The 24,426-nt window shown below is 43.8% G+C and overlaps 2 protein-coding genes across 8 annotated transcripts in view; both read left to right on the top strand.

Annotated features, from left to right (window-relative positions):
- The first annotated feature begins 1,302 nt into the window (after positions 1 to 1,302).
- Positions 1,303 to 4,561, top strand: LOC118371669 (troponin I, slow skeletal muscle-like). The gene is made up of 5 exons (XM_035757223.2): positions 1,303 to 1,467; positions 1,655 to 1,786; positions 2,434 to 2,523; positions 2,981 to 3,151; positions 3,269 to 4,561. Exons 1-5 carry the CDS (start codon positions 1,339 to 1,341, stop codon positions 3,350 to 3,352), a joined length of 606 nt encoding a protein of 201 aa, XP_035613116.2. The 5' UTR covers positions 1,303 to 1,338; the 3' UTR covers positions 3,353 to 4,561.
- A 315-nt stretch (positions 4,562 to 4,876) lies between these two features.
- LOC118371666 (bisphosphoglycerate mutase-like) overlaps positions 4,877 to 24,426 on the top strand; it is a 66,700-nt gene continuing 47,150 nt past the window's right edge. For 2 of the 7 annotated variants that reach the window (XM_035757217.2, XM_052466350.1), the window contains exons 1-3: positions 5,503 to 5,550; positions 5,640 to 6,267; positions 6,945 to 7,097. In XM_035757217.2, the coding sequence (XP_035613110.1) occupies positions 5,530 to 5,550; positions 5,640 to 6,267; positions 6,945 to 7,097 (802 nt within the window). In that variant the 5' untranslated portion in view covers positions 5,503 to 5,529. Of the gene's footprint in view, positions 5,128 to 5,502; positions 5,551 to 5,634; positions 6,268 to 6,944; positions 7,098 to 24,426 lie in introns of those variants that run through there. The other 5 variants (XM_052466351.1, XM_035757215.2, XM_035757220.2 and 2 more) reach the window with 5 other exon arrangements.

Raw genomic sequence — 24,426 nt, 5'->3', positions numbered from 1 at the left:
TTTTTACTGTACTGATGACCTGCATCTGATGGTCAGTGAGGGGAGGGCGAGAGCTCCCTTCGCTGAGAAAAGGGAACAGTCTTCCAGCTGATAATGAAACTTAAGTCGCACTGAATCATTTCTGCCTCATGCACCAATTCATGTCGTTACTCTTTTTACCAGAAAGTTAAATATTCCTTGATATTAAAAGCCTCTAATAATAACAATGCAAGCTTATGGGAACACTTTTCTATACGTATTCATTACAGCTGCAGTGCTGGTTGTAGTGTGAGTGGAAGTAGGGAGAACTCACGTTTTATGGCTTATAAAAGTGTTGAACAAAGTGTTGACAGTGCTGAATAACAACTAACATGAACTTACTCATAACAACAGCAACTCTTTGCTGTATTCATTGAGTCTCTTTAGTCATGTTTTTTATGATGTGAGCTATCTGATTGGCCAGCGATAGACCTGTAAGTGCACTTGATTTGATCTCTGGGCCTGCTGGGTGTGCAGAGTTCTACCTTCAGACACATTAAATGGTTTAAAATGGGAACACTTTGCCTTCCCAGCGCTAGGCCTGCTGAATCATGTGCACCCACAGTCAACAGCGCTAGGCCTGCTGAATCAAGTGCCCCTACCGCCAACAGCTCAAAACAAATACATAAAGGAGCGACATGCCAGGTAGGATGCAACCCAGGAGTGTGCAGAGCCTGAGACGGCCAACCCTGAGAGAGAGGAGAGCCTGAGACGTCCAGCCCTGAGAGAGAGGAGAGCCTGAGACGGCCAACCCTGAGAGAGAGGAGAGCCTGAGACGGCCAACCCTGAGAGAGAGGAGAGCCTGAGACGGCCAACCCTGAGAGAGAGGAGAGCCTGAGACGGCCAACCCTGAGAGAAAGGAGAGCCTGAGACGTCCAGCCCTGAGAGAGAGGAGGATCTGATGGTTCACGGATGTTGAAGGCAGCAGATAGATCTAGGAGGATGAGAACAGAGGGGAGAGAGTCAGTTTTGGCAGAGCGGAGAGCCTACGTGACTGGTTAGGGTCAAGAAGATCGTTCTGAGTGAGAAAAAGAGATAGATGGTCAGAGACAGCACACTCAAGTGTTTTGGAAAGAAAAGAAAGAAGGGATACAGGTCTATTATCACAATAATTTATGCTTCACTGCGCTGGCCTAGAAGGTGCAGTTGCAGCATAGCATGAAGATCACGCTATTTTATATTCTGGATTTCAGGACTTTTGATCAAATCAATCAAATGTATTATATAAAGCCCTTCTTACATCAGCTAATTTGAGGCAGCAGCAATACAAAGACAAACATTTTAAGGGTACTGTCCATAAAAGCCAATTAATAATTTAACATGAAAATATTGATTGTGAATATGATTGTTTATTCTTTGTTTAGCAATGAGCTTAAGACATATTCTCTGTCCTCATTTCAGCCAAAACCAAAGTCGAAGATCTCTGCATCTCGCAGACTCTTCTTGAAGGTAGCTTTTGTGTCTTACTTCCCTGTTACTGTCACAGTCACAACTAAACAATACTTCTCCATAATGTGTGTGAGTTGTGATTTGTGGCTAACGCATACATAGATATACAAAACACAATAGCAGTTGTGCTACAAGTACACTGCTAATACATAATAGTATAAAGTAATGATATGGTGTTGTATCCCAGACCAAGCTGGTGAAGAAGGCCATGGCTATGTTGATGGCTGAAAAGGAGCAGAAGGTGATTGACAGAGAAAGCACACTGAGTGAACGAGTCCCAGCACTCAACCTCTCTGGGCTGTCTGTACAGGACCTGCAGGTACTATTAATATAGGAATATTATTTAGATACATTACTATGCATATAGTCATGTATATTCAGGTACAGTACTATGAGTATAGTCATGTATATTCAGGTACAGTACAATGTGTATATTAATGTTCATTTAGGTACAGTACTATGGTATAAGTATATTTAGGAATGTTCAGGTGTAGGTACAGGTGTCGGATCTTAATTTGATCAGTTTCATCGCAGGAGTAAAATAATCCTGCTCCAGGAAGATTTGATTATTCTCAAAAAAAAAAAAAAAGTTCTACTTTCTAACAGGAAATGCGTTTTGATAGGACCTCCTACAGTAGTAGGACATGTATTTGGTCTGGTGCTTTAGCATTTGAACAAGCAAGAGAGAAGGAGAACTGCAGATTTTCAGTGAATTCGTGTAAATCCTGTGGTTCAGGACAATTCTCTGGGACAACAGAGTGATCAAAATGACCACATCTGTAGGTTACTATGAGTATGACTACAGTATCGTTAGTTATATTCAGGAAGAGTACTATGAATATGAGTTTGTTTGTATATTTAGGTATATTCAGTCTGAGTTAAGTACATTCGGTATATTCTGAAATATTCAGGTACTATGGGCATGAGTAAGGTATATTCAGATATCAATCTGCTTTCTCTTCACAGACTCTTTGTAAAGAACTGCACCAGAAAATTGATGTTGTTGATGAAGAGCGGTACGACATCTCAATGAAAGTCTCCAAAAGTGATGCAGAGGTACTCGATCCACAGATTCTCAAATTCAAATATTACAAACAGTTCACTTCAATGTATGATCTTTCAATGCATACTCTATCCAAGTATGGGATATCTTATTAAGAAGAGTAGTATTTACTAAACCTTTTTTCAGGTCAATATTGTAAAAAAAACATAAAGGCAACATAAGCATTTATTTTTTACAATAACATTTACATTTACATTTACATTTAAGTCATTTAGCAGGCGCTCTTATCCAGAGCGACTTACAAATTGGTGCATTCACCTTATGACATAACATTTCAATCAAATCAATGTACAGACAGCAACGTTTGAAATATTGTCTGCCCTCTTGTGGCTTTGAGTCGGGTACTCTTACCACGGAGTGACATTTTATCACAGAGTGAATATGTGTGTTGGTATGTGGGACTTTCATTTAGAAATGGAGACTTGTATTTTTTGACACCTTGCTATATAGATTGAAAATCTGACCATGAAGATCATTGAGCTGAAGGGCAAGAAGCGACCTCAGCTGAAGAGGGTGAGAGTATCAGCTGAAGCCATGATGGGGGCCCTGCTGGGAGCCAAGATCAAAGAGTCTGTCGACTTCAAGGCCAACCTCAAGACTGTCAAGAAGGAAGAGGAGAAGGTAAGAAGGACATTCACAGTACAGCCTGTCCCAATGCTTTCTTTTTGTTAATTATTTTTTGTTGTAATGTGCACCTGCAATACAACTGTGTGTGCAATACTTCTGTCATCCCCACAGAAAGAGGAAGTGACTGATTGGCGTAAGAATGTGGATGCCATGTCTGGCATGGAGGGCAGAAAGAAGATGTTCGCTGCTTCCTAATAGCCACGGGTGGAACGATGACATCATTATGACTTCTCAGTGTTAAACTTACATTATGACAGTCAAGGAACAGAGTTAGTTTGCATGGTGTTACGTAGCTACAGAGTCTCTTGCGTTGTTATGTGTACATACGTTTTGTGTGTGCACGCAAATCACATTTATATCATATGATAATTATAGTCACTCAATGGAAAATAATGTTTTATCTTTATGTAATATGTTATGGAATGTGGTTATTATATACACTACCGTTTAAAAATTTGGGGTCACGTAGAAATGTCCTGGTTTTTGAAAGAAAAGCACATTTTTTGTCCGTTAAAATAACATCAAATTCATCAGGAATACAGTGTAGACATTGTTAATGTTGTAGAAGGCCAGCATATGGGGGTTTCCTCTTCATTGTTGACGTTGAGATTGGTGTTTTGTGGGTACTATTTATTGAAGATGCCAGTTGGGGACTTGTGAGGCGTCTGTTTCTCAAACTAGACACTCTAATGTACTTGTTCTCTTGTTCATTTGTGCACCGGGGCCTCCCACTCCTCTTTCTATTCTGGTTAGAGCTAGTTTGTGCTGTTCTGTGAAGGGAGCAGTACACAGTGTTGTACGAGATCTTCAGTTTCTTGGCAATTTCTCGCATGGAACAGCCTTCATTCCTCAGAACAAGAATTGACTGACGAGTTTCAGAAGAAAGTTCTTTGTTTCTGGCCATTTTGAGCCTGTAATCAAACCCCAAAATGCTGATGCTCCAGATACTCAACTAGTCTTAAGAAGGCCCGTTTTATTGCTTCTTTAATCAGGATAACAGTTTTCAGCTGTGCTAATATAATTGCAAAAGGGTTTTCTAATGATCAATTAGCCTTGTAAAATGATACACTTGGATTAGCTAACACAACGTGACATTGGAACACAGGAGTGATGGTTGCTGATAATGGGCCTCTGTACTCCTATGTAGATATTCCATAAATAAATCCGCCGTTTCCAGCTACAAGTCATTTACAACATTAACAACATCTACACTGTATTTCTGATCAATTTGATGTTATTTTAATGGACAAAAAATGTTGCTTTCCTTTTAAAAACAAGGACATTTCTAAAGTGACCCCAAACTGTTGGACAGTAGTGCATATTATATGGTATTGACATGCAAAATGTTGGATGTTTGAAGTTATCCAAATATGATTGAGTTACTGACAATAAATTACTTGTGTTATCATTGTCACGTGTATGGTCAAACGTAAGCTGCACACAGTTTATTCCACAAAGGTGATCGTGTGTGTGTGTGTGTGTGTGTGTGTGTGTGTGTGTGTGTGTGTGTGTGTGTGTGCGTGCGTGTAATTTGCATTGTGGATCAATCATAGTTCATACTGTAGTTTTACTGTCTAGCCACGTTGAGTGACTGTTACAATGTAGCTAGTAGAATCGGTCATGCCACGCCTTCTCCCCCATGACGACCGTTCTAGAGGGCCTTTTCTCTCATCTGTCTCTACCTATGGACAGCACACATGACACAAATCCCGCCCTAACCTGAGTTTTTCCGTTTCGATTGGACCACAAGCTTTCAATCGCTGACTTCTTAAATGCTTTCGATGGTTGTCCAAATTTCTGTCAACAGTCACTATTGGGACGGACTTGTAACTCGCAGGGTAAGATCGTATTCATGCTATTATTATGATGCATGTTCCGGTACATGTATGTTTTGTAGTTTGCCGTCTTCCAGTCTCGCGCGTAAACGCATGGCCGTTAGCAGCCTACCAATGAGATGACAAGTGCATAAGGCAAGCTCTTTTAATATATTTTTACCATTTGACTGTTATGATGTTAAATGTATTAATTAGGGAATGTGCAATAGCCACATTTCCATGTTTAGTTACTGAATTACCCTGTTTAATTTGGAGTTAAACAATAACCCGTTGTGTTGGCATGTAGCCTTTTAACCACTCGAAATGCCGGACATTTGCTGACCCCACTAGACCCACCCCCAGAATAAATGACATGGCGACTGCTTCTGACATTAAGCTTAGTAACAGCAGGTCCATAGTAACAGTAAAATATTAGGCTCGTGTGTGTGTGTGTGTGTGTGTGTGTGTGTGTGTGTGTGTGTGTGTGTGTGTGTGTGTGTGTGTGTGTGTGTGTGTGTGTGTGTGTTTTAGCTTGACGAAGCTCAAGAGACTTGTCGAATGATGTTTTTCACTTATGTGGTAAGTGTCTGGCCACAGTACAGTACTATGTTACTGCACTAGTCCAGCATCACCCTCATCTGTAAACCCATTGTTTGTGTACAGTACAGGCTGCTGCTGACAGACAGTCCTTCCGGATGTCCAAGTACAAAGTCTTTGTGATGAGGCATGGAGAAGGAGCCTGGACCAAAGAGAACCGCTTCTGCAGCTGGGTGGACCAGAGGCTGAGTGAGGACGGGGTCAAGGAGGCTTTGGCGTGCGGTCACCTCCTGAAGGAAGCAGGTTACCAGCTGGATGTAGTATTTACCTCCCTGCTCAGCCGATCCATCCACACAGCCTGGCTGTTGTTGGAAGCCATGGGGCAGGAGTGGGTCCCCGTGGTCAGGACGTGGAGACTCAACGAGCGCCATTATGGTGCTCTGATCGGGCTGAATAGAGCTGAGATGGCCCTAAACCACGGCGAGGAGCAGGTGAAACAGTGGAGGAGGAGCTATGACCTCACGCCTCCCCCTATCAATGAATCACACCCTTACTTCCTGGAGATCTACAATGACCGCCGGTATTCTACCTGTGATGTGTCTAAAGAGTTTCTTCCGAAGTCAGAGAGCCTGAAGGATGTCTTAGAGAGGCTCCAGCCATACTGGGATGGCACCATTGTGCCGGAGATCAAACGGGGGAAATTGGTGCTCATCTCTGGGCACGGGAATAGCTGCAGGGCCCTGCTGAAACACCTGGAAGGTATGCCTGGTGGCTCCTCGTGTGTCTGTGTGTCTCTGTGTGCCAACCCTGCTCGGCTGGACTGCATCAGTTTGCAGTACCATTATTACCATTGACTTTTGCTGCACTGCTATTGTTCTCTTTTGTTCCTGCAGATTTTAGTATGAGCTGCATGGCCACTTTCACCTGCATTTGAATGTTTGAATCCACAAAGGCCCTTGTATTGGAGTTTGCTAGGGCCTCCATGTTTTAGACCTAGTTTGTAACTATCATTCACTCCCATTTGGATGAGAGGAATATACTGTATATTAGTTCCAGAAATGTTGCGCGGTTGAACTTGTACCAAAAGGCCACTAGGTTTATGTTACATCAGGCTACTGCCAGTAGATTGACCTTTTCTCTTCCCCACAGGCTTCTAGAGATCACGTTTGTCGTAGTTGGCCAGTCAGGTACTTTATAGGCCGTTAGAAATTATCAACGTTATGTAGCTGGACAAAAAAAATGTGTAAAGATCTAGACGTAAACAAAGTTATTCCCTTATCTGTGTATTTTGGTTTTAATTCATGTTGCTAGCGCTTTACATAACAGCATGGGCGAAAGCTGTGCTAACGGTTTTATTATGTTTATGGCGATAGTATGGTTGTTTTACTGTGGTTTACAGAAGCAGAACAACACAACATTCACTATTATATCAACAGGTATATCAGATGCTGATATCGTCAATGTGACGTTACCCACTGGGACACCCATTCTGATTGAGCTGGATGAGAACTTCCGGCCCACCAAACCCATGCAGCTCCTGGGAGACCAGAAAGCCATCCAGGCAGCCATCAGGAAGGTGGAGGACCAGGGTAAGGTCAAACAAACAGCCTGAACATAGTCAGCAGGATTCTAGTCATTCTGGATTGTAGAATATAGTCAACTGGATTTTGATCATTTTAGATGATCAATTCTTAAAACTAGCCAAATTGACTAGAATCTGTTTGGCTAGATTAGAGAATCTAAAATGACTAGAATCCAGAATGACTAGACTCTTTCTGGATTGTAGAATCTAATCAACTGGATTATAGTCATTCTAGATCCTGGATTGTAGAATTTAGTCAACTGGATTATAGTCATTCTAGATCCTGGATTGTAGAATCTAATCAACTGGATTCTAGTCATTCTAGATCCTGGATTGTAGAATTTAGTCAACTGGATTCTAGTCATTCTGAATTGTAGTCAACTGACTGCATAACAGTGTTATGACTGGATCCTATTTGGTACAACGTGGAAACGAAACAAGATAGTTTGTCCTTTTGTTAAGTGCTGTGCTTACTAGATTTAACTTCTGTTTGCCAAGATAAAACCCTCTCAAAGTTAACATTTAACATGATAATAGGCTGATTTGATTTGACCCTTGTATTGAGGTTCTTTAGAATTGAGGAAATACTAAGATGTGTCCCCAACAAAACCATTTTTTGAAAGATCTGTTCCACGTGCCTCCATTGCCAATATTTTCTGTAGGACTTTTGCAATGCGATGTAGCTAGTTTTTACAGGTGAATTATGACTGACAGAATCCAGCAGGTGATGAGCCAGCACTAACAAGTACAGGTTAATTTATTTATCAAAACCCTTTTTAAAAGCACCTTTATAACAAATATTACCTCAGTGAGATCGACAGCCTGGCTATTCTTTCCAAGACAGAGCGGTGATTGTGTGAACGTTTTTTAGTATAGAATTGCTGTAAATGTTGTTGAAACCAACGGGGCAAACTCGATAAGAGCGCGTCTTCCAGTGGAGGCTGTTGAGGGGAGGACGGCTCTTAACAATGGCTGGATCGGAGCTAATGGGATGGCATCAAACACATGGAAACCATGTGTCTGGTGTATTTTATACCATTCCACTCCAGCCATTACCACGAACCCATTCTCCCCAATTAAGGTGCCACCAACTTCCTGTGATGTCTTCTTTATAGGCTACATGCTAGTTTGAGAGACTTTCATATGAAATAACTGTAGGGCTTATTCATAAAATACCTACATTGACATGCTGTAATAAAGTCAGATTAATGCTTTTCTGTATCATTGTATCATTTATTTCCATTTTTACTGTTCAAAGGAAAATATCCCCATCGTACCTTTTCTTCTCTACCCAACTTATCAATGTCATTTTTTTCTGACTTTTATTTCATTTAGTGACGACAAACAAACATTTGAGTCAAGTGTTAACTTAACCTAACTATGTTCAGTATACTCTTATGCTCTACACTGAACACCACTGCATTTACAATGTAGTACAGTGCTACTAAAGATTGTACCTGATAAAGGGTACAATTATTAATATAGTGGCTTGTTTAAAAAAAACAAAATGGTCTGATGCACATTCTTAGACAAATCCCCCCTGTTCCCACTTTAAATCATATTTTATTGTGGAACTTAATATATTACATTTTCAGAGGTTGACGATAACAAAAATGACTGTGAATTGATGACCAAACAACCACTTGTGATTGTTACACCATTTTAATGCACACTGTTAATGTAGGGTGGTCCTTCTGTGGCTCAGTTGGTAGAGCATGGTGCTTGTAACGCCAGGGTTGTGGGTTCGATTCCCGGGACCACCCATACGTAGAATGTATGCACACATGACTGTAAGTCGCTTTGGATAAAAGCGTCAGCTAAATGGCATATATTATAGGGAAAAATGATTCACTCCTTATGAGTGTTGCACTGTGTGTTACATCTGTTTGTGCATGGTTTTAGGGGGCATTTATTGAGGTGCTTTTATTTTCTTTTTTTCTTTACACAGGAGAGACATGCATGTATGTGTGCCTCTTGTGTTGTTGTTTGAAAAAAAAAAATATCCGTCTGTCATAACCACTATCTTGGGTCATTTAAGGAAATGCTGACTATCATTTAGTTGAGCCCTAACACTGTAAATGTGTACATTTTATATTGATACTAGAAAATACTGTAGTTCTATAATGTGTTATACCCACAGTCATCCTAAATGGTGACTATAGGAAGTATTGGACTCGGTTTGAACATTTAGACTTTTGATGGTTTGCATGGTGGAAATTGAAATAAAGGAACTGAAAACATGCCCCATTCAGTAACAGTATGCCTGTCTCAGATTGCTTCTTTTTTTTTGTGGTAATAATGGCAAGGATGTGACTGTATGGTCATGTGGAACTTAAGTGTACAGTATTATGATAAATGTCCGTATCCTACCAGTTGGAGCTACAGTTTTTCCTAATAAATCATGATAGTCACGTGATCTGAAATGAGCATAGCCCAGACAAATTAATCTCATTGTCAGGAGAACTTCGGACGGTTACAGGCAGGAGCTGCCCTGCGTTTCTGCACGGTTTTAGTTGTGCCCAGGAGTGGATGAAAGGGAGGAGTGGATGAAGGGACTATGCCAGAAACCATCACTCTGGGCAAAGACACTTGATTGAGCTGCCTGTTGTAATGGAACCAATAGAAAAGTCCCAAAAATGGAAAAACCCACCCACTTTGCACTCAAAGGCTAAAGCAAGATTTCAAATGCTATTTGAACCCAGGTCTGTACAGATCGTAGCGCATTGGGAGGGATGTAGACTTCTATACTGCCCTTTGAATATGATTACGGCCCTGATAGGAATAAACTAGTTATTAGCCTCACTAATACTCCGACCCTGGTTACAGACTTGATAGTAATGAACTAGTTATTAGCCTCACTAATGCTCCGGACCTGATAGTAATGAACTAGTTATTAGCCTCACTAATGCTCCGGACCTGATAGTAATGAACTAGTTATTAGCCTCACTAATACTCCGACCCTGGTTACGGACCTGATAGGAATAAACTAGTTATTAGCCTACCCACATCTTTATTTAAAGCCCTGATGTTTTACCCAATTCGCTTTGAGTTGTATGGTCTCTCATCTACCTTCAACTGTTTAAAGAGAGAATCAGACGTTTCCACCTGGACAGCATCACGGATCCCCTCTCTTGTTTTTGCAGGTGTGGAATCAGCCAGAATTATAGGATTGTTTTCATTGCTCTGTCATATTTTTGTACATTTAACATCCGTCACCAAGCCTGCTACAGGATATGGGCAGCTATATCTCCAAGGCTTATGGGATAGTGCCAACTTTCTTTACAAGTAGTTGAGCCCAGAGAAAGTTCCAATATTATGTTTCTTGTTCATTTATTTTCATGCTGAAGTTTAATTGTGGCGATAAGGTTGCTTCATCATATTAGAATGGAATGTTTACTTTTTTAGAAGTAAAATAAATGAAAGCTCTTTATTATTGCTTTCATCATGAGTGTTTCATAATAGGCGAAGTCAACTGTCACTCGTCCACTTAGTGAACTACAAGTATAGAGTCATAGCCAATGAAAGTTAAACATCTTAGAGACAGGACAAGCCAAAACTACCGTAGCCAGTGGATAAATAAACTGTTCCAATTCTCTCTCCCAAGCTACTGACTTCGAACCTAAAGAAACAAGTGGCTTTCTGCAGGACAGGTACGTTTTCAATTACATATAAACTTTGCATGCATTTACAGTGCCTTCGGAAAGTATTCGGACGAAGTATTCAGACGAAGTCACTCATGCGTTGTCTTGGCTGTGTGCTTAGGGCTGTTGTCTTGTTGGAAGGTGAACTTTTGGCCCCTCTGAGGTCCTGAGCGCTCTGGAGTAAGTTTTCATCAAGGACCTCTGTACTGTGCTCCTTTCATATTTTCCGCGATCCTGACTAGTCTCCCAGTCCCGGTCCCTCAAACACATCCCCACAGAATGATGCTGCCACTACCATGCTTCACCGTAGGGATGGTGCCAGGTTTCCTCCAGACGTGACGCTTGGCATTCAGGCCAAAGAGTTCAATCTTGGTTTCATCAGACCAGAGAATCTTGTTTCTCATGGTCTGAGAGTCTTTAGTTGCCTTTTGGCAAACTCCAAGCGGGCTGTCATGTGCCTTTTTCTGAAGTCTGGCCACTACCATAAAGGCCTGATTGGTGGAGTGCTGCAGAGATGGTTGTCCTTCCATCTCCACAGAGGAAATCGGGAGCTCTGTCAGAGTGACCAGCGGTCACCTCCCTGACCAAGGCCCTTCTCCACCGATGGCTCAGTTTGGCCGGGCGGTCAGCTCCCTGACCAAGGCCCTTCTCCACCGATGGCTCAGTTTGGCCGGGCGGTCAGCTCCCTGACCAAGGCCCTTCTCCACCGATGGCTCAGTTTGGCCGGGCGGTCAGCTCCCTGACCAAGGCCCTTCTCCACCGATGGCTCAGTTTGGCCGGGCGGTCAGCTCCTGACCAAGGCCCTTCTCCACCGATGGCTCAGTTTGGCCGGGCGGTCAGCTCCTGACCAAGGCCCTTCTCCACCGATGGCTCAGTTTGGCCGGGCGGTCAGCTCCTGACCAAGGCCCTTCTCCACCGATGGCTCAGTTTGGCCGGCTGGTCAGCTCCCTGACCAAGGCCCTTCTCCACCGATGGCTCAGTTTGGCCGGGCGGTCAGCTCCCTGACCAAGGCCCTTCTCCACCGATGGCTCAGTTTGGCCGGGCGGTCAGCTCCCTGACCAAGGCCCTTCTCCACCGATGGCTCAGTTTGGCCGGGCGGTCAGCTCCCTGACCAAGGCCCTTCTCCACCGATGGCTCAGTTTGGCCGGGCGGTCAGCTCCCTGACCAAGGCCCTTCTCCACCGATGGCTCAGTTTGGCCGGGCGGTCAGCTCCCTGACCAAGGCCCTTCTCCACCGATGGCTCAGTTTGGCCGGGCGGTCAGCTCCCTGACCAAGGCCCTTCTCCACCGATGGCTCAGTTTGGCCGGGCGGTCAGCTCCCTGACCAAGGCCCTTCTCCACCGATGGCTCAGTTTGGCCGGGCGGTCAGCTCCCTGACCAAGGCCCTTCTCCACCGATGGCTCAGTTTGGCCGGGCGGTCAGCTCCCTGACCAAGGCCCTTCTCCAATGATTGCTCAGTTTGGCCGGGCGGTCAGCTCCCTGACCAAGGCCCTTCTCCACCGATGGCTCAGTTTGGCCGGGCGGTCAGCTCCCTGACCAAGGCCCTTCTCCCCCGATTGGTCAGTTTGGCCGGGCGGTCAGCTCCCTGACCAAGGCCCTTCTCCCCCGATTGGTCAGTTTGGCCGGGCGGTCAGCTCCCTGACCAAGGACCTTCTCCCCCGATTGGTCAGTTTGGCCGGGCGGTCAGCTCCCTGACCAAGGCCCTGCTCCCCTGATTGATCAGTTTGGCCGGGCGGTCAGCTCCCTGACCAAGGACCTTCTCCCCTGATTGGTCAGTTTGGCCAGGCGGTCAGCTCCCTGACCAAGGCCCTTCTCCCCTGATTGGTCAGTTTGGCCGGGCGGTCAGCTCCCTGACCAAGGCCCTTCTCCCCTGATTGGTCAGTTTGGCCGGGCGGTCAGCTCCCTGACCAAGGCCCTTCTCCCCTGATTGGTCAGTTTGGCCGGGCGGTCAGCTCCCTGACCAAGGACCTTCTCCCCTGATTGGTCAGTTTGGCCGGGCGGTCAGCTCCCTGACCAAGGACCTTCTCCCCTGATTGGTCAGTTTGGCCGGGCGGTCAGCTCTAGGAAGAGTCTTAGTGTTTCCAAACGTCTTTCATGTAATAATGATGGAGGCCACTGTGTTCTTGGGGACCTTCAATGCGGCAGACAGGGTCTGAATACTGCCAGTTGTAAACTGAATACTGCCAGTTGTAAACTGAATACTGCCAGTTGTAAACTGAATACTGCCAGTTGTAAACTGAATACTGCCAGTTGTAAACTGAATACTGCCAGTTGTAAACTGAATACTGCCAGTTGTAAACTGAATACTGCCAGGTCGCAGTTGTAAATGAGAACTTGTTCTCAACTGGCCTACCTGGTTAAATACTAAAAAATAAAACTCATGTAAATAAGGTATTTCTGGTTTTTATTTCTAATACATGTACAGAAATATCTATAAAACCTGTTTTCTCTTTATCATCATGGGGTATTGTGTGTAGATTGATGAGGGGAAAAAATGATGTAATACATTTTAGAATAAGGCTGTAACATTAACAAAATGTGGAAAAGGGAATAGGTCTGAATACTTTCCAAATGCACTGTAGAGCAGTAAAAAGACATGCTTTGTCATACCTCTGGTATACGGTCTGATATACCACAGCTGTCAGCCAATCAGCATTCAGGGCACGAACCAACACGTTTATAATTTGACTTAACATTCCGTTTGCCATACATTAAGCAGACGTCCTGTAGTGGAGAAGCTGTGTGCCGCAGAGTACATGCCAAGTCAGGCTCCTATTCCTTAGATGGTACAGTATTGAGAATAGAGTCCAAAACCAGAGCCACTTTGTGTTGGAGCGTGTGTGTGTGTGTGTGTGTGTGTGTGTGTGTGTGTGTGTGTGTGTGTGTGTGTGTGTGTGTGTGTGTGTGTGTGTGTGTGTGTGGACGTGTTTAACTATACTTGTGGGGACCAGATGTGCCCACAAGAATAGTAAACAAACAGAAATTTGACCAACTGGGGACATTTTATTAGTCCCCACAAGGTCAAATGCTATTTCTAGGGGATTTAGGGTTAAGGTTAGAATTAGGGTTAGTTTTAGGGTTAAGAACTAGGGTTAGGTTTAGGGTTAGGGTAAGGGTACGGGTTAGGGTTAGGGTTAGGGTTAGGGAAAATAGGATTTTGAATGGGACTGAATTGTGTGTCCCCACAAGATTAGTTGCAAGACTGTGTGTGTGTGTGTGTGTGTGTGTGTGTGTGTGTGTGTGTGTGTGTGTGTGTGTGTGTGTGTGTGTGTGTGTGTGTGTGTGTGTGTGTGTGTGTGTGTGTGTGTGTGTGTGTGTGTGTGTGTGTGTGTGTGTCTGTGAGCCATCATCTGCTGATGAACAATGAGTGGGTGATCAGGAATTTGTTTTGGCTGCAGTTAACTCTCTTCCTCTCCTCTCCCCGCCACCTCCCCCCTCCTCTCCCCTTCTCTCCCCCTCCTCTCCTCTCTTCTACACAGCCAGTGGCTATGAGATTGGGATTTGTGAATCTCATTGTAGAAAAGAGCACATGGCTCTCTTTCTGATACACCTGTAGATAGACCTGTCTAGGTCACCTGTAGATAGACCTGTCTAGGTCACCTGTAGATAGACCTGTCTAGGTCACCTGTAGATAGACCTGTCTAGGTCACCTGTAGATAGACCTGTCTAGGTCACCTGTAGATAGAACTTTCTAGGTCACCTGTAGATAGACCTGTTTAGGTCACCTGTAGATAGGCCTGTCTCGGTCACCTGTAGATTGACCTGTCTAGGTCACCTGTAGATTGACCTGTCTATGTCACCTGTAGATAGACCTGTCTAGGTCACCTGTAGATAGACCTGTCTAGGTCACCTGTAGATAGACCTGTCTAGGTCACCTGTAGATAGACCTGTCTCGGTCACCTGTAGATAGACCTGTCTAGGTCACCTGTAGATAGACCTGTCTAGGTCACCTGTAGATAGACCTGTCTAGGTCACCTGTAGATAGACCTGTCTAGGTCACCTGTAGATAGACCTGTCTAGGTCACCTGTAGATAGACCTGTCTAGGTCACCTGTAGATAGACCTGTCTAGGTCACCTGTAGATAGACCTGTCTAGGTCACCTGTAGATAGACCTGTCTAGGTCACCTATAGATTGACCTGTCTAGGTCACCTGTAGATAGGCCTGTCTAGGTCACCTGTAGATTGACCTGTCTAGGTCACCTGTAGATTGACCTGTCTAGGTCACCTGTAGATAGACCTTTCTAGGTCACCTGTAGATAGACCTGTCTAGGTCACCTGTAGATAGGCCTGTCTAGGTCACCTGTAGATAGACCTGTCTAGGTCACCTGTAGATAGACCTGTCTAGGTCACCTGTAGATTGACCTGTCTAGGTCACCTGTAGATAGACCTGTCTAGGTCACCTGTAGATTGACCTGTCTAGGTCACCTGTAGATTGACCTGTCTAGGTCACCTGTAGATAGACCTTTCTAGGTCACCTGTAGATTGACCTGTCTAGGTCACCTGTAGATTGACCTGTCTAGGTCACCTGTAGATTGACTTGTCTAGGTCACCTGTAGATAGACCTTTCTAGGTCACCTGTAGATAGACCTGTCTAGGTCTGTGTTTTTGTGTCCTTATACTTATAGGAAAATAGTATTATTGTTTAAACCTGTGTCTTGTTGTTTAAACCTGTGTCTTAGTGTTTAAACCTGTGTCTTAGTGTTTAAACCTGTGTCTTGGTGTTTAAACCTGTGTCTTAGTGTTTAAACCTGTGTCTTAGTGTTTAAACCTGTGTCTTAGTGTTTAAACCTGTCTCTTAGTGTTTAAACCTGTGTCTTAGTGTTTAAACCTGTGTCTTAGTGTTTAAACCTGTGTCTTAGTGTTTAAACCTGTGTCTTAGTGTTTAAACCTGTGTCTTAGTGTTTAAACCTGTGTCTTAGTGTTTAAACCTGTGTCTTTGTGTTTGGGATCGGACCCTTTTTTTCCCATTTTCACCTAAAATGACATCCCCAAATCTAACTGCCTGTAGCTCAAGACCTGAAGCAAGTATATGCATATTCTTGATACCATTTGACAGGAAACACTTTGACGTTTGTGGAAATGTGAATTTAATGTAGGAGAATATAACACAATGGATCTGGTAAAAGATAATACAAAGAAAACATTTTTTAAATCACCTTTGAAATGCAAGAGAAAGGCCACAATGTATTATTCCAGTTTAGGCACAAATTTGATATTAGCCACTAGATGGCAGCAGTGTACACTACTGTTCAAATTTTTGGGGTCAGTTCGAAAAGTCCTTGTTTTTGCTATGTTTTGTCTATTCAAATAACATCAAATTGTTTAGTTTAAGAAACAGACACCTCACAAGTCCTCAACTGGCAGGTTCATTAAATAGTACTCTCAAAACACCAGTCTCAACATCAACAGTGAAGAGCCGACTCCGGGATGCTGGCTTACGAGGCAGAGTTCCTCTGTCCACTGTGTGTTCTTTTGCCCATCTTAATCTTTTATTTTTATTGACCAGTCTGAGATATGGCTTTTTCTTTGCAACTCTGCCTATTGTAAGTCTTCAGGTATCAGGTCTCCGGTGTGTTTCACCACTGTGAAACCCCTGTGAAACTCTGAACTCAGGTGCTTCTATCCTCAGTGCGCACCAGTATTGAGACTGCTCTCTCTCATTGTGTCACTGTCATAAAGGCAGCTTGGAAATGAGAATTTAATTGCATGTTTAGTTCAGGATGAGATGCTGACACCCTCCCTCGTCCCTACTAAAAGCTGTAAAAACATTATGTTGATTGAAAGAGTTTTGTCCAATGTCCCTCTACGCTACGCGTGTTCGCGGTCGCGCACCACAGAGCAGAGACGCAAGAGATAGATTGATCTTCACTGAGTACCCTTACTAGTTTGGACTATATACGTCAACGTTTTTTCTGTGATCGAATCAACATTATATCAGCCCCTTTTCAATGCAACAAAACAAAACAAATCTAATTTTACAAGATTGAGTCTGTGATTATGTTGTAGGCAGAGCCAGCGAACAACGGAGTAGAATTCTATTGGCTGGGGTAGCCCACGAGTGGTCTTTCAATCACCTGGGAGTGAAGGCGCTTTTCAGATCAGAGCGCAGAGTCGCGCATGTGCGCATTTGTTGATAATCTTTGCTAGTTAGCGAGTTATTCGCCCAGTAATAGATAAGTATAGGTCGGCAATGGGGTGTTACTGCTTTCCTACAAGAGCACACAACGTGTAGGCTACATTTGGGCAGGGTTTGCGTACAATGGTCAGGGTTCGCACAGAATGAGCAGGGTTCACACACAATGGTCAGGGTTCGCACAGAATGGTCAGGGTTCACACAGAATGAGCAGAGTTCACACACAATGGTCAGGGTTCACACACAATGGTCAGGGTTCACACAGAATGAGCAGGCAATGGTCAGGGTTCGCACAGAATGAGCAGGGTTCACACACAATGGTCAGGGTTCGCACAGAATGGTCAGGGTTCGCACACAATGGTCAGGGTTCGCACAGAATGGTCAGGGTTCGCACAGAATGGTCAGGGTTCGCACAGAATGAGCAGGGTTCACACACAATGGTCAGGGTTCGCACAGAATGAGCAGGGTTCACACACAATGGTCAGGGTTCGCACAGAATGGTCAGGGTTCGCACAGAATGGTCAGGGTTCGCACACAATGGTCAGGGTTCACACAGAATGAGCAGGGTTCACACACAATGGTCAGGGTTCGCACATAATGAGCAGGGTTTGTACATAATGAGCAGGGTTCGTACATAATGAGCAGGGTTCGTACATAATGAGCAGGGTTCGCACATAATGAGCAGGGTTCGCACATAATGAGCAGGGTTCACACACAATGGTCAGGGTTCACACATAATGAGCAGGGTTCACACATAATGAGCAGGGTTCGCACATAATGAGCAGGGTTCACACATAATGAGCAGGGTTCACACATAATGAGCAGGGTTCACACACAATGGTCAGGGTTCACACATAATGAGCAGGGTTCACACATAATGAGCAGGGTTCACACACAATGGTCAGGGTTCACACATAATGAGCAGGGTTCACACATAATGAGCAGGGTTCGCACATAATGAGCAGGGTTCACACATAATGAGCAGGGTTCACACATAATGAGCAGGGTTCACACACAATGGTCAGGGTTCACACATAATGAGCAGGGTTCACACACAATGGTCAGGGTTCACACATAATGAGCAGGGTTCACACATAATGAGCAGGGTTCGCACATAATGAGCAGGGTTCGCACATAATGAGCAGGGTTCACACACAATGGTCAGGATTCGGACATAATGAGCAGGGTTCGTACATAATGAGCAGGGTTCGCACATAATAAGCAGGGTTCACACACAATGTTCAGGGTTCACACACAATGGTCAGGGTTCACACATAATGAGCAGGGTTCACACACAATGGTCAGGGTTCACACACAATGGTCAGGGTTCACACATAATGAGCAGGGTTTGCACATAATGAGCAGGGTTCGCACATAATGAGCAGGGTTCACACACAATGGTCAGGGTTCGCACATAATGAGCAGGGTTCGTACATAATGAGCAGGGTTCGCACATAATGAGCAGGGTTCACACACAATGGTCAGGGTTCACACATAATGAGCAGGGTTCACACACAATGTTAGTCAGCCTGCCTGGTGGTGGGTCAGCCCGTGTCTTTTTAATTATATGCGCTAAACATTTAGCTAGAATTGGTGCATTACAACACTGAAATGTAAGTTTTTTTTTATTGCTGTCTATCTGTACTGTTAGTCCTTCTATATCCTTTGTTAATATGAACTATTTTGATCTAAATTGCTTTTGTTTTATGGATGAGTACTGAATTGCATGGCCTCTAAAGGCCCATTTAAAAGGGTCTCATACAATAAGGGGATCTGCTGTACCTATGTTAGAAAAGTTCAGTTATAAATTCCTATGTCCTTGTTAAAAATAAGTTATCATCCAATAGGCTCTGATTAAATTTCCAATATCCTCTCCCACGTGGAAATTCTGTAAGACGAATGTATATGCCAATTATCTGATTGTCCGACTGCATTCTGTCCCCTATCAACACTTTTTAACTTTTGGTGCCGACGAGAATAACATAAGAAAGTAGTCAAGACGACTAGCTTGATTAAGCCTCTGCCATGTATATCTCACGAGGTCTGGATATTTAAGCCTCCATATATCCAACAGTGTCCATGACATTCGTGATTTCCTTAAGTGCATATCTCCCACCATAATAATATAATCTTGTATTGCTTGTAGGGTTGATCATTTATTATATATATTTTCTAAGAAACGTGGATCATCATTATTTGGTCCGTAAAGGTTAATGAGTTATATCTGTTTATGTCCAATAACATATTTAAAATCATCCATCTACCTTGAGGATCTGTTTGGACAATTTGCACATTCAGATCAAAATGAATGTTAATGAATATCATCACCCCCTTTGAGTTTCTTCACCCATTTGAGAAGTATATTTCACTCCCAGTCCTTTTCCCAAACAACCTCATCTAAAATAGTCGAATGAGTTTCCTGTAAACAATAGATATTATATTCCTTCTCTTTAAGACAGCTGTATCCCAGAGAATGTGGTTTCGTTAGGAATCGCAGTCATTCTCAGTAGATGTTGCTCCCTTCTCAGATTCAGCTGCGACTATTTCTGTATTCAGTACTAGAATCTTACAAATTGTTTGGGTACATAAACATTCATGTGGATCTCTGTCTGTTTGATTCGTTCTGTCTGAATGAATTGTTCTTAAATATACTCAAACTGCAGAACTTTATTCATGGATATACATAAATAGTATAATATACTCAAACTGCAGAACTTTATTCATGGATATACATAAATAGTATAATATACTCAAACTGCAGAACTTTATTCATGGATATACATACATAGTATAATAAACTCAAACTGCAGAACTTTATTCATGGATATACATAAATAGTTTCCAATGAAATTCCAGCATGATACTTTCCAGAGCTCTGTGCTCTACTTGGACATGTTCCGTTTGTACCTGTTTCACTCTGTTTCAAAACATTTTCTCCCTACTGAACACTACCCAGACCACACTTTAGTGGAACAACCGGGAAAGGAAGGTCCCACAGTGAAAATAGGCTTGCTCGCTCTGCTGGCTTTGTTTTGTGACTGCCATGTAACAGTCTCCGAACGGGAGAACTTGCACAAAGCAGCCAAATATACACACTTCACTATTCCAACTTATTGAGTATTGTGGAATCTTTCCAGATATAACATGAAGTATTATCATATTATCATTATTATTTAATGGACTGGGAGACGTGTAGTACAACCAAGGACTAATTTAAATTGATAGTAGCCTCTAATATCTTAAATGTTTCAAAAAATGCACAGGAAACTGTAGCTTCAAACAAAAACGAGGAGTTTTGATGTATTTTTATTTTCTGTTCTAAGCCAAAATGTCTGGAATTTGAACTGTTTCTGGTCTCCTTCCCCTACTCTCAGAGACTGAAGAAAAAAACCTGCATTTTCAGTCTTCAGAAATGACGTATTGTGTTACCTTACTCTGCGACTGTTCTGTTCACCCTGTTCGTCTCACTCTTCGACGTAGTTGGCAGTGAGCTGTGAATTTACAGTAGCTGTCAATGACATACCCAGTCAGTCTCAGGATCATATCAAAAGAGCATTTCATTGGCAGTACTTATGAACATTACACCCATCCTATAATTCACTTCTTTCAGCATCTGTTTATTCCTCAACGACTATTCTGTTATTGTATCTGCCAATCACGTCTCTTCTCAGTGGAAGCAGACTCTCTCTGAACAGGACAACCTTCAAATAATAAGTCAGTCAGTGACTTGTGAACGGAAAATCATACATTTCTTACATCGAATCATGTTGAGTTATTATTGTGACATATCTGTTAAGAAATTGTGCTGCTCTGGCATATTTGACATCTCAGTTCAGAGGAGCTGTTTCAGCCTGTCGTTCAGAGTCTTGGCATTAGTGAGTTTGTGAGTTGGCAAGGGTTTCGTATGACTTATAATGTTACGTAATGGACTGCACTTCACTAAATCCCTCCTGGTCTGCCTGTCTGTACAGCCCTAAATACAGATGTATTATGACTTGTTTTATGTTTTATGTTTTATGTATTATGACTTGTGTTTTATAGATAGGATAGTATATATGCTTTGGTAGAGATAACCAGTGAAACATTATCTCTTAAATCTCTTTTGTTATTTACATTTACAATATGTTGGGAATTTCAGATGTTCTTTTCCTCCTTTCTCCCATGATGAGAACAATACATACATACACACCTTGGAAAACGTTTAACACGGAGTGCCATAGACAATGTCTTCTGCAGCACAGAGGGAGAGAGGGAGAGGGGAGAGAGGGAGAGAGGGAGGAGAGGGAGAGGGGGAGAGGGGGGAGAGGGAGAGGGAGAGGGGAGAGGGGGGGAGAGGGAGAGGGGGAGGGAGGGAAGAGGGGAGATAGAGGGGGGAAGAGGGAGGGAGGAGAAGGAGAGAGGGAGAGGGGAGAGAGAGAGAGGGAGAGGGGAGAGGGAGAGAGGGAGGGGGAGAGAGGAGAGGAAGGGAGAGGGAGAGAGAGGGAGAGGGAGAGGGGGAGGAGAGGAGAGGGGGAGAGGGAGAGGGGAGAGGGGAGAGGGGGAGAGGGAGAGGGAGATAAGGAAGAGGGAGGGAGGATGAGAGGGGGGAGAGAGAGGGAGAGAGAGGGGGAAGGAGAGGGGAGAGAGGGAGAGAAGGGAAGAGAGGGGGGGGAGGGGGATGAGGGGGAGAGGGAGGGAGGGAGGGAGAGGGGGGAGGGAGAGGAGGAGGGAGATAAGGAAGAGGGAGAAGGAAGAGGGAGGGAGGATGAGAGGGGGGGGAGAGAGGGAGGATGAGAGGCTAGAGGGAGGGAGGGAGGCTGATAGTTATAGCTGCTGAAAGAGCAGGAATGATTTGTGCAGTTGGAGAGAGAGCAGAGGTATGTAAACCAGACTGTGAACTTGATATTCTGAGAGAGGAGGGAGGGCTGCACATGGACTAAGCCTAAGAGTTGCTACTTTATTTATTTATTTTTATTTCACCTTTATTTAACCAGGTAGGCAAGTTGAGAACAAGTTCTCATTTACAACTGCGACCTGGCCAAGATAAAGCAAAGCAGCTCGACACACACAACTACACAGAGTTACACATGGAGTAAAACAAACATACAGTCAATAATACAGTAGAAACAAGTCTATATACGATGTGAGCAAATGAGGTGAGATAAGGGAGGTAAAGGTAAAAAAGGCCATGGTGGCAAAGTAAACACAATATAGCAAGTAAAACACTGGAATGGTAGATTTGCAGTGGAAGAATGTGGAAAGTAGAAATAAAAATAATGGGGTGCAAAGGAGCAAAATAAATAAATAAATCAAATAAATACAGTAGGGAAAGAGGTAGTTGTTTGGGCTAAATTATAGGTGGGCTATGTACAAGGTGCAGTAATCTATGAGCTTCTCTGACAGCTGGTGCTTAAAGCTAGTGAGGGAGATAAGTGTTGGTAGTCAATAATACAGTAGAAAAATAAGTCTATATACAATGTGAGCATATGAGGTGAGATAAGGGAGGTAAGGTAAATACAATATAGCAAGTAAAACACTGGAATGGTAGAGTTGCAGTGGAAGAATGTGCAAAATAGAGAGAAATAATGGGGTGCAAAGGAGCAAAATAAATAAATACAGTAGGGGGAGAGGTAGTTGTTCGGGCTAAATTATAGATGGGCTATGTACAGGTGCAGTAATCTGTGAGCTGCTCTGACAGCTGGTGCTTAAAGCTAGTGAGGGAGATATGTGTTTCCAGTTTCAGAGATTTTTGTAGTTCGTTCCAGTCATTGGCAGCAGAGAACTGGAAGGAGAGGCGGCCAAAGAAAGAATTGGTTTTGGGGGTGACCAGAGAGATATACCTGCTGGAGCTCGTGCTACAGGTGGGTGATGCTATGGTGACCAGCGAGCTGAGATAAGGGGGGACTTTACCTAGCAGGGTCTTGTAGATGACATGGAGCCAGTGGGTTTGGCGACGAGTATGAAGCGAGGGCCAGCCAACGAGAGCGTACAGGTCGCAATGGTGGGTAGTATATGGGGCTTTGGTGACAAAACGGATGGCACTGTGATAGACTGCATCCAATTTGTTGAGTAGGGTATTGGAGGCTATTTTGTAAATGACATCGCCGAAGTCGAGGATCGGTAGGATGGTCAGTTTTACAAGGGTATGTTTGGCAGCATGAGTGAAGGATGCTTTGTTGCGAAATAGGAAGCAAATTGAAGCCAGTTGAAGAGCATGCATTTAGTTTTTAAGAGCAATTGGAGGCCACGGAAGGAGAGTTGTATGGCATTGAAGCTTGCCTGGAGGGTTGTTAACACAGTGTCCAAAGAAGGGCCAGAAGTATACAGAATGGTGTCGTCTGTGTAGAGGTGGATTAGAGACTCACCAGCAGCAAGAGCGACATCATTGATGTATACAGAGAAGAGAGTCGGTCCAAGAATTGAACCCTGTGGCACCCCAATAGAGACTGCCAGAGGTCCGGACAGCAGACCCTCCGATTTGACACACTGAACTCTATCAGAGAAGTAGTTGGTGAACCAGGTGAGGCAATCATTTGAGAAACCAAGGCTGTCGAGTCTGCCGATGAGGATGTGGTGATTGACAGAGTCGAAAGCCTTGGCCAGATCAATGAATACTGCTGCACAGTAATGTTTTTTATCGATGGCGGTTAAGATATCATTTAGGACCTTGAGCGTGGCTGAGGTGCACCCATGACCAGCTCTGAAACCAGATTGCATAGCAGAGAGGGTATGGTGATTCGAAATGGTCAGTAATCTGTTTGTTGACTTGGCTTTCGAAAACCTTAGAAAGGCAGGGTAGGATAGATATAGGTCTGTAGCAGTTTGGGTCAAGAGTGTCCTCCCCCTTGGAAGACGGGGATGACTGTGAAGGTTGAACAGGCTAGTAATAGGGGTGGCAACAATTTCAGCAGATGATTTTAGAAAGAAAGGCTCTAGATTGTCTAGCCTGGCTGATTTGTAGGGGTCCAGATGTTGCAGCTCTTTCAGAACATCAGCTGACTGGATTTGGGAGAAGGAGAAATGGGGAAGGCTTGGGCGAGTTGCTATGGGGGGTGCAGTGCTGTTGACCGGGGTAGGGGTATCCAGGTGAAAAGCATTGCCAGCCGTAGAAAAATGCTTATTGAAATTCTCAATTATAGTGGATTTATCAGTTGTGACAGTGTTTCCTATCTTCAGTGCAGTGGGCAGCTGGGAGGAGGTGTTCTTATTCTCCATGGACTTTACAGTGTCCCTGAACTTTTTTGAGTAGGGTCTGTTTTTAGCCACCTCGTGCATTTCCGTTGGTAGGATTAGTGGGGTTCCATGTGGTAGAGGGGATCAATCCAATTCACAAAAAATATATAGTTATAGAGGCCCAAGAAAAAAGAAAAACATTTGTCCGATAGATCTATTCTGATAGCAGCCGATAAGATAGCTAACGATTAGCGGACCGCAGATGGGCGTTCAGGTAACGTCGTGACGAAGGAGCCAGCTGGATAACTCCCTCGGGCAGATAACGTCAGTAGTCCAGTTGTGAAGGCCCGGTGGGGTGCCGCGTTGGCAGTAAAACGGGTCCGGATAGGTGATTGTAGCACAGGAGTGGCT

Source organism: Oncorhynchus keta, chromosome 17, assembly GCF_023373465.1.
Source record: "Oncorhynchus keta strain PuntledgeMale-10-30-2019 chromosome 17, Oket_V2, whole genome shotgun sequence".
Lineage (NCBI taxonomy): Eukaryota > Metazoa > Chordata > Actinopteri > Salmoniformes > Salmonidae > Oncorhynchus > Oncorhynchus keta.
Note: the sequence above shows the minus strand (reverse complement) of the source record. Positions and strands in the feature narration are given on the sequence as shown.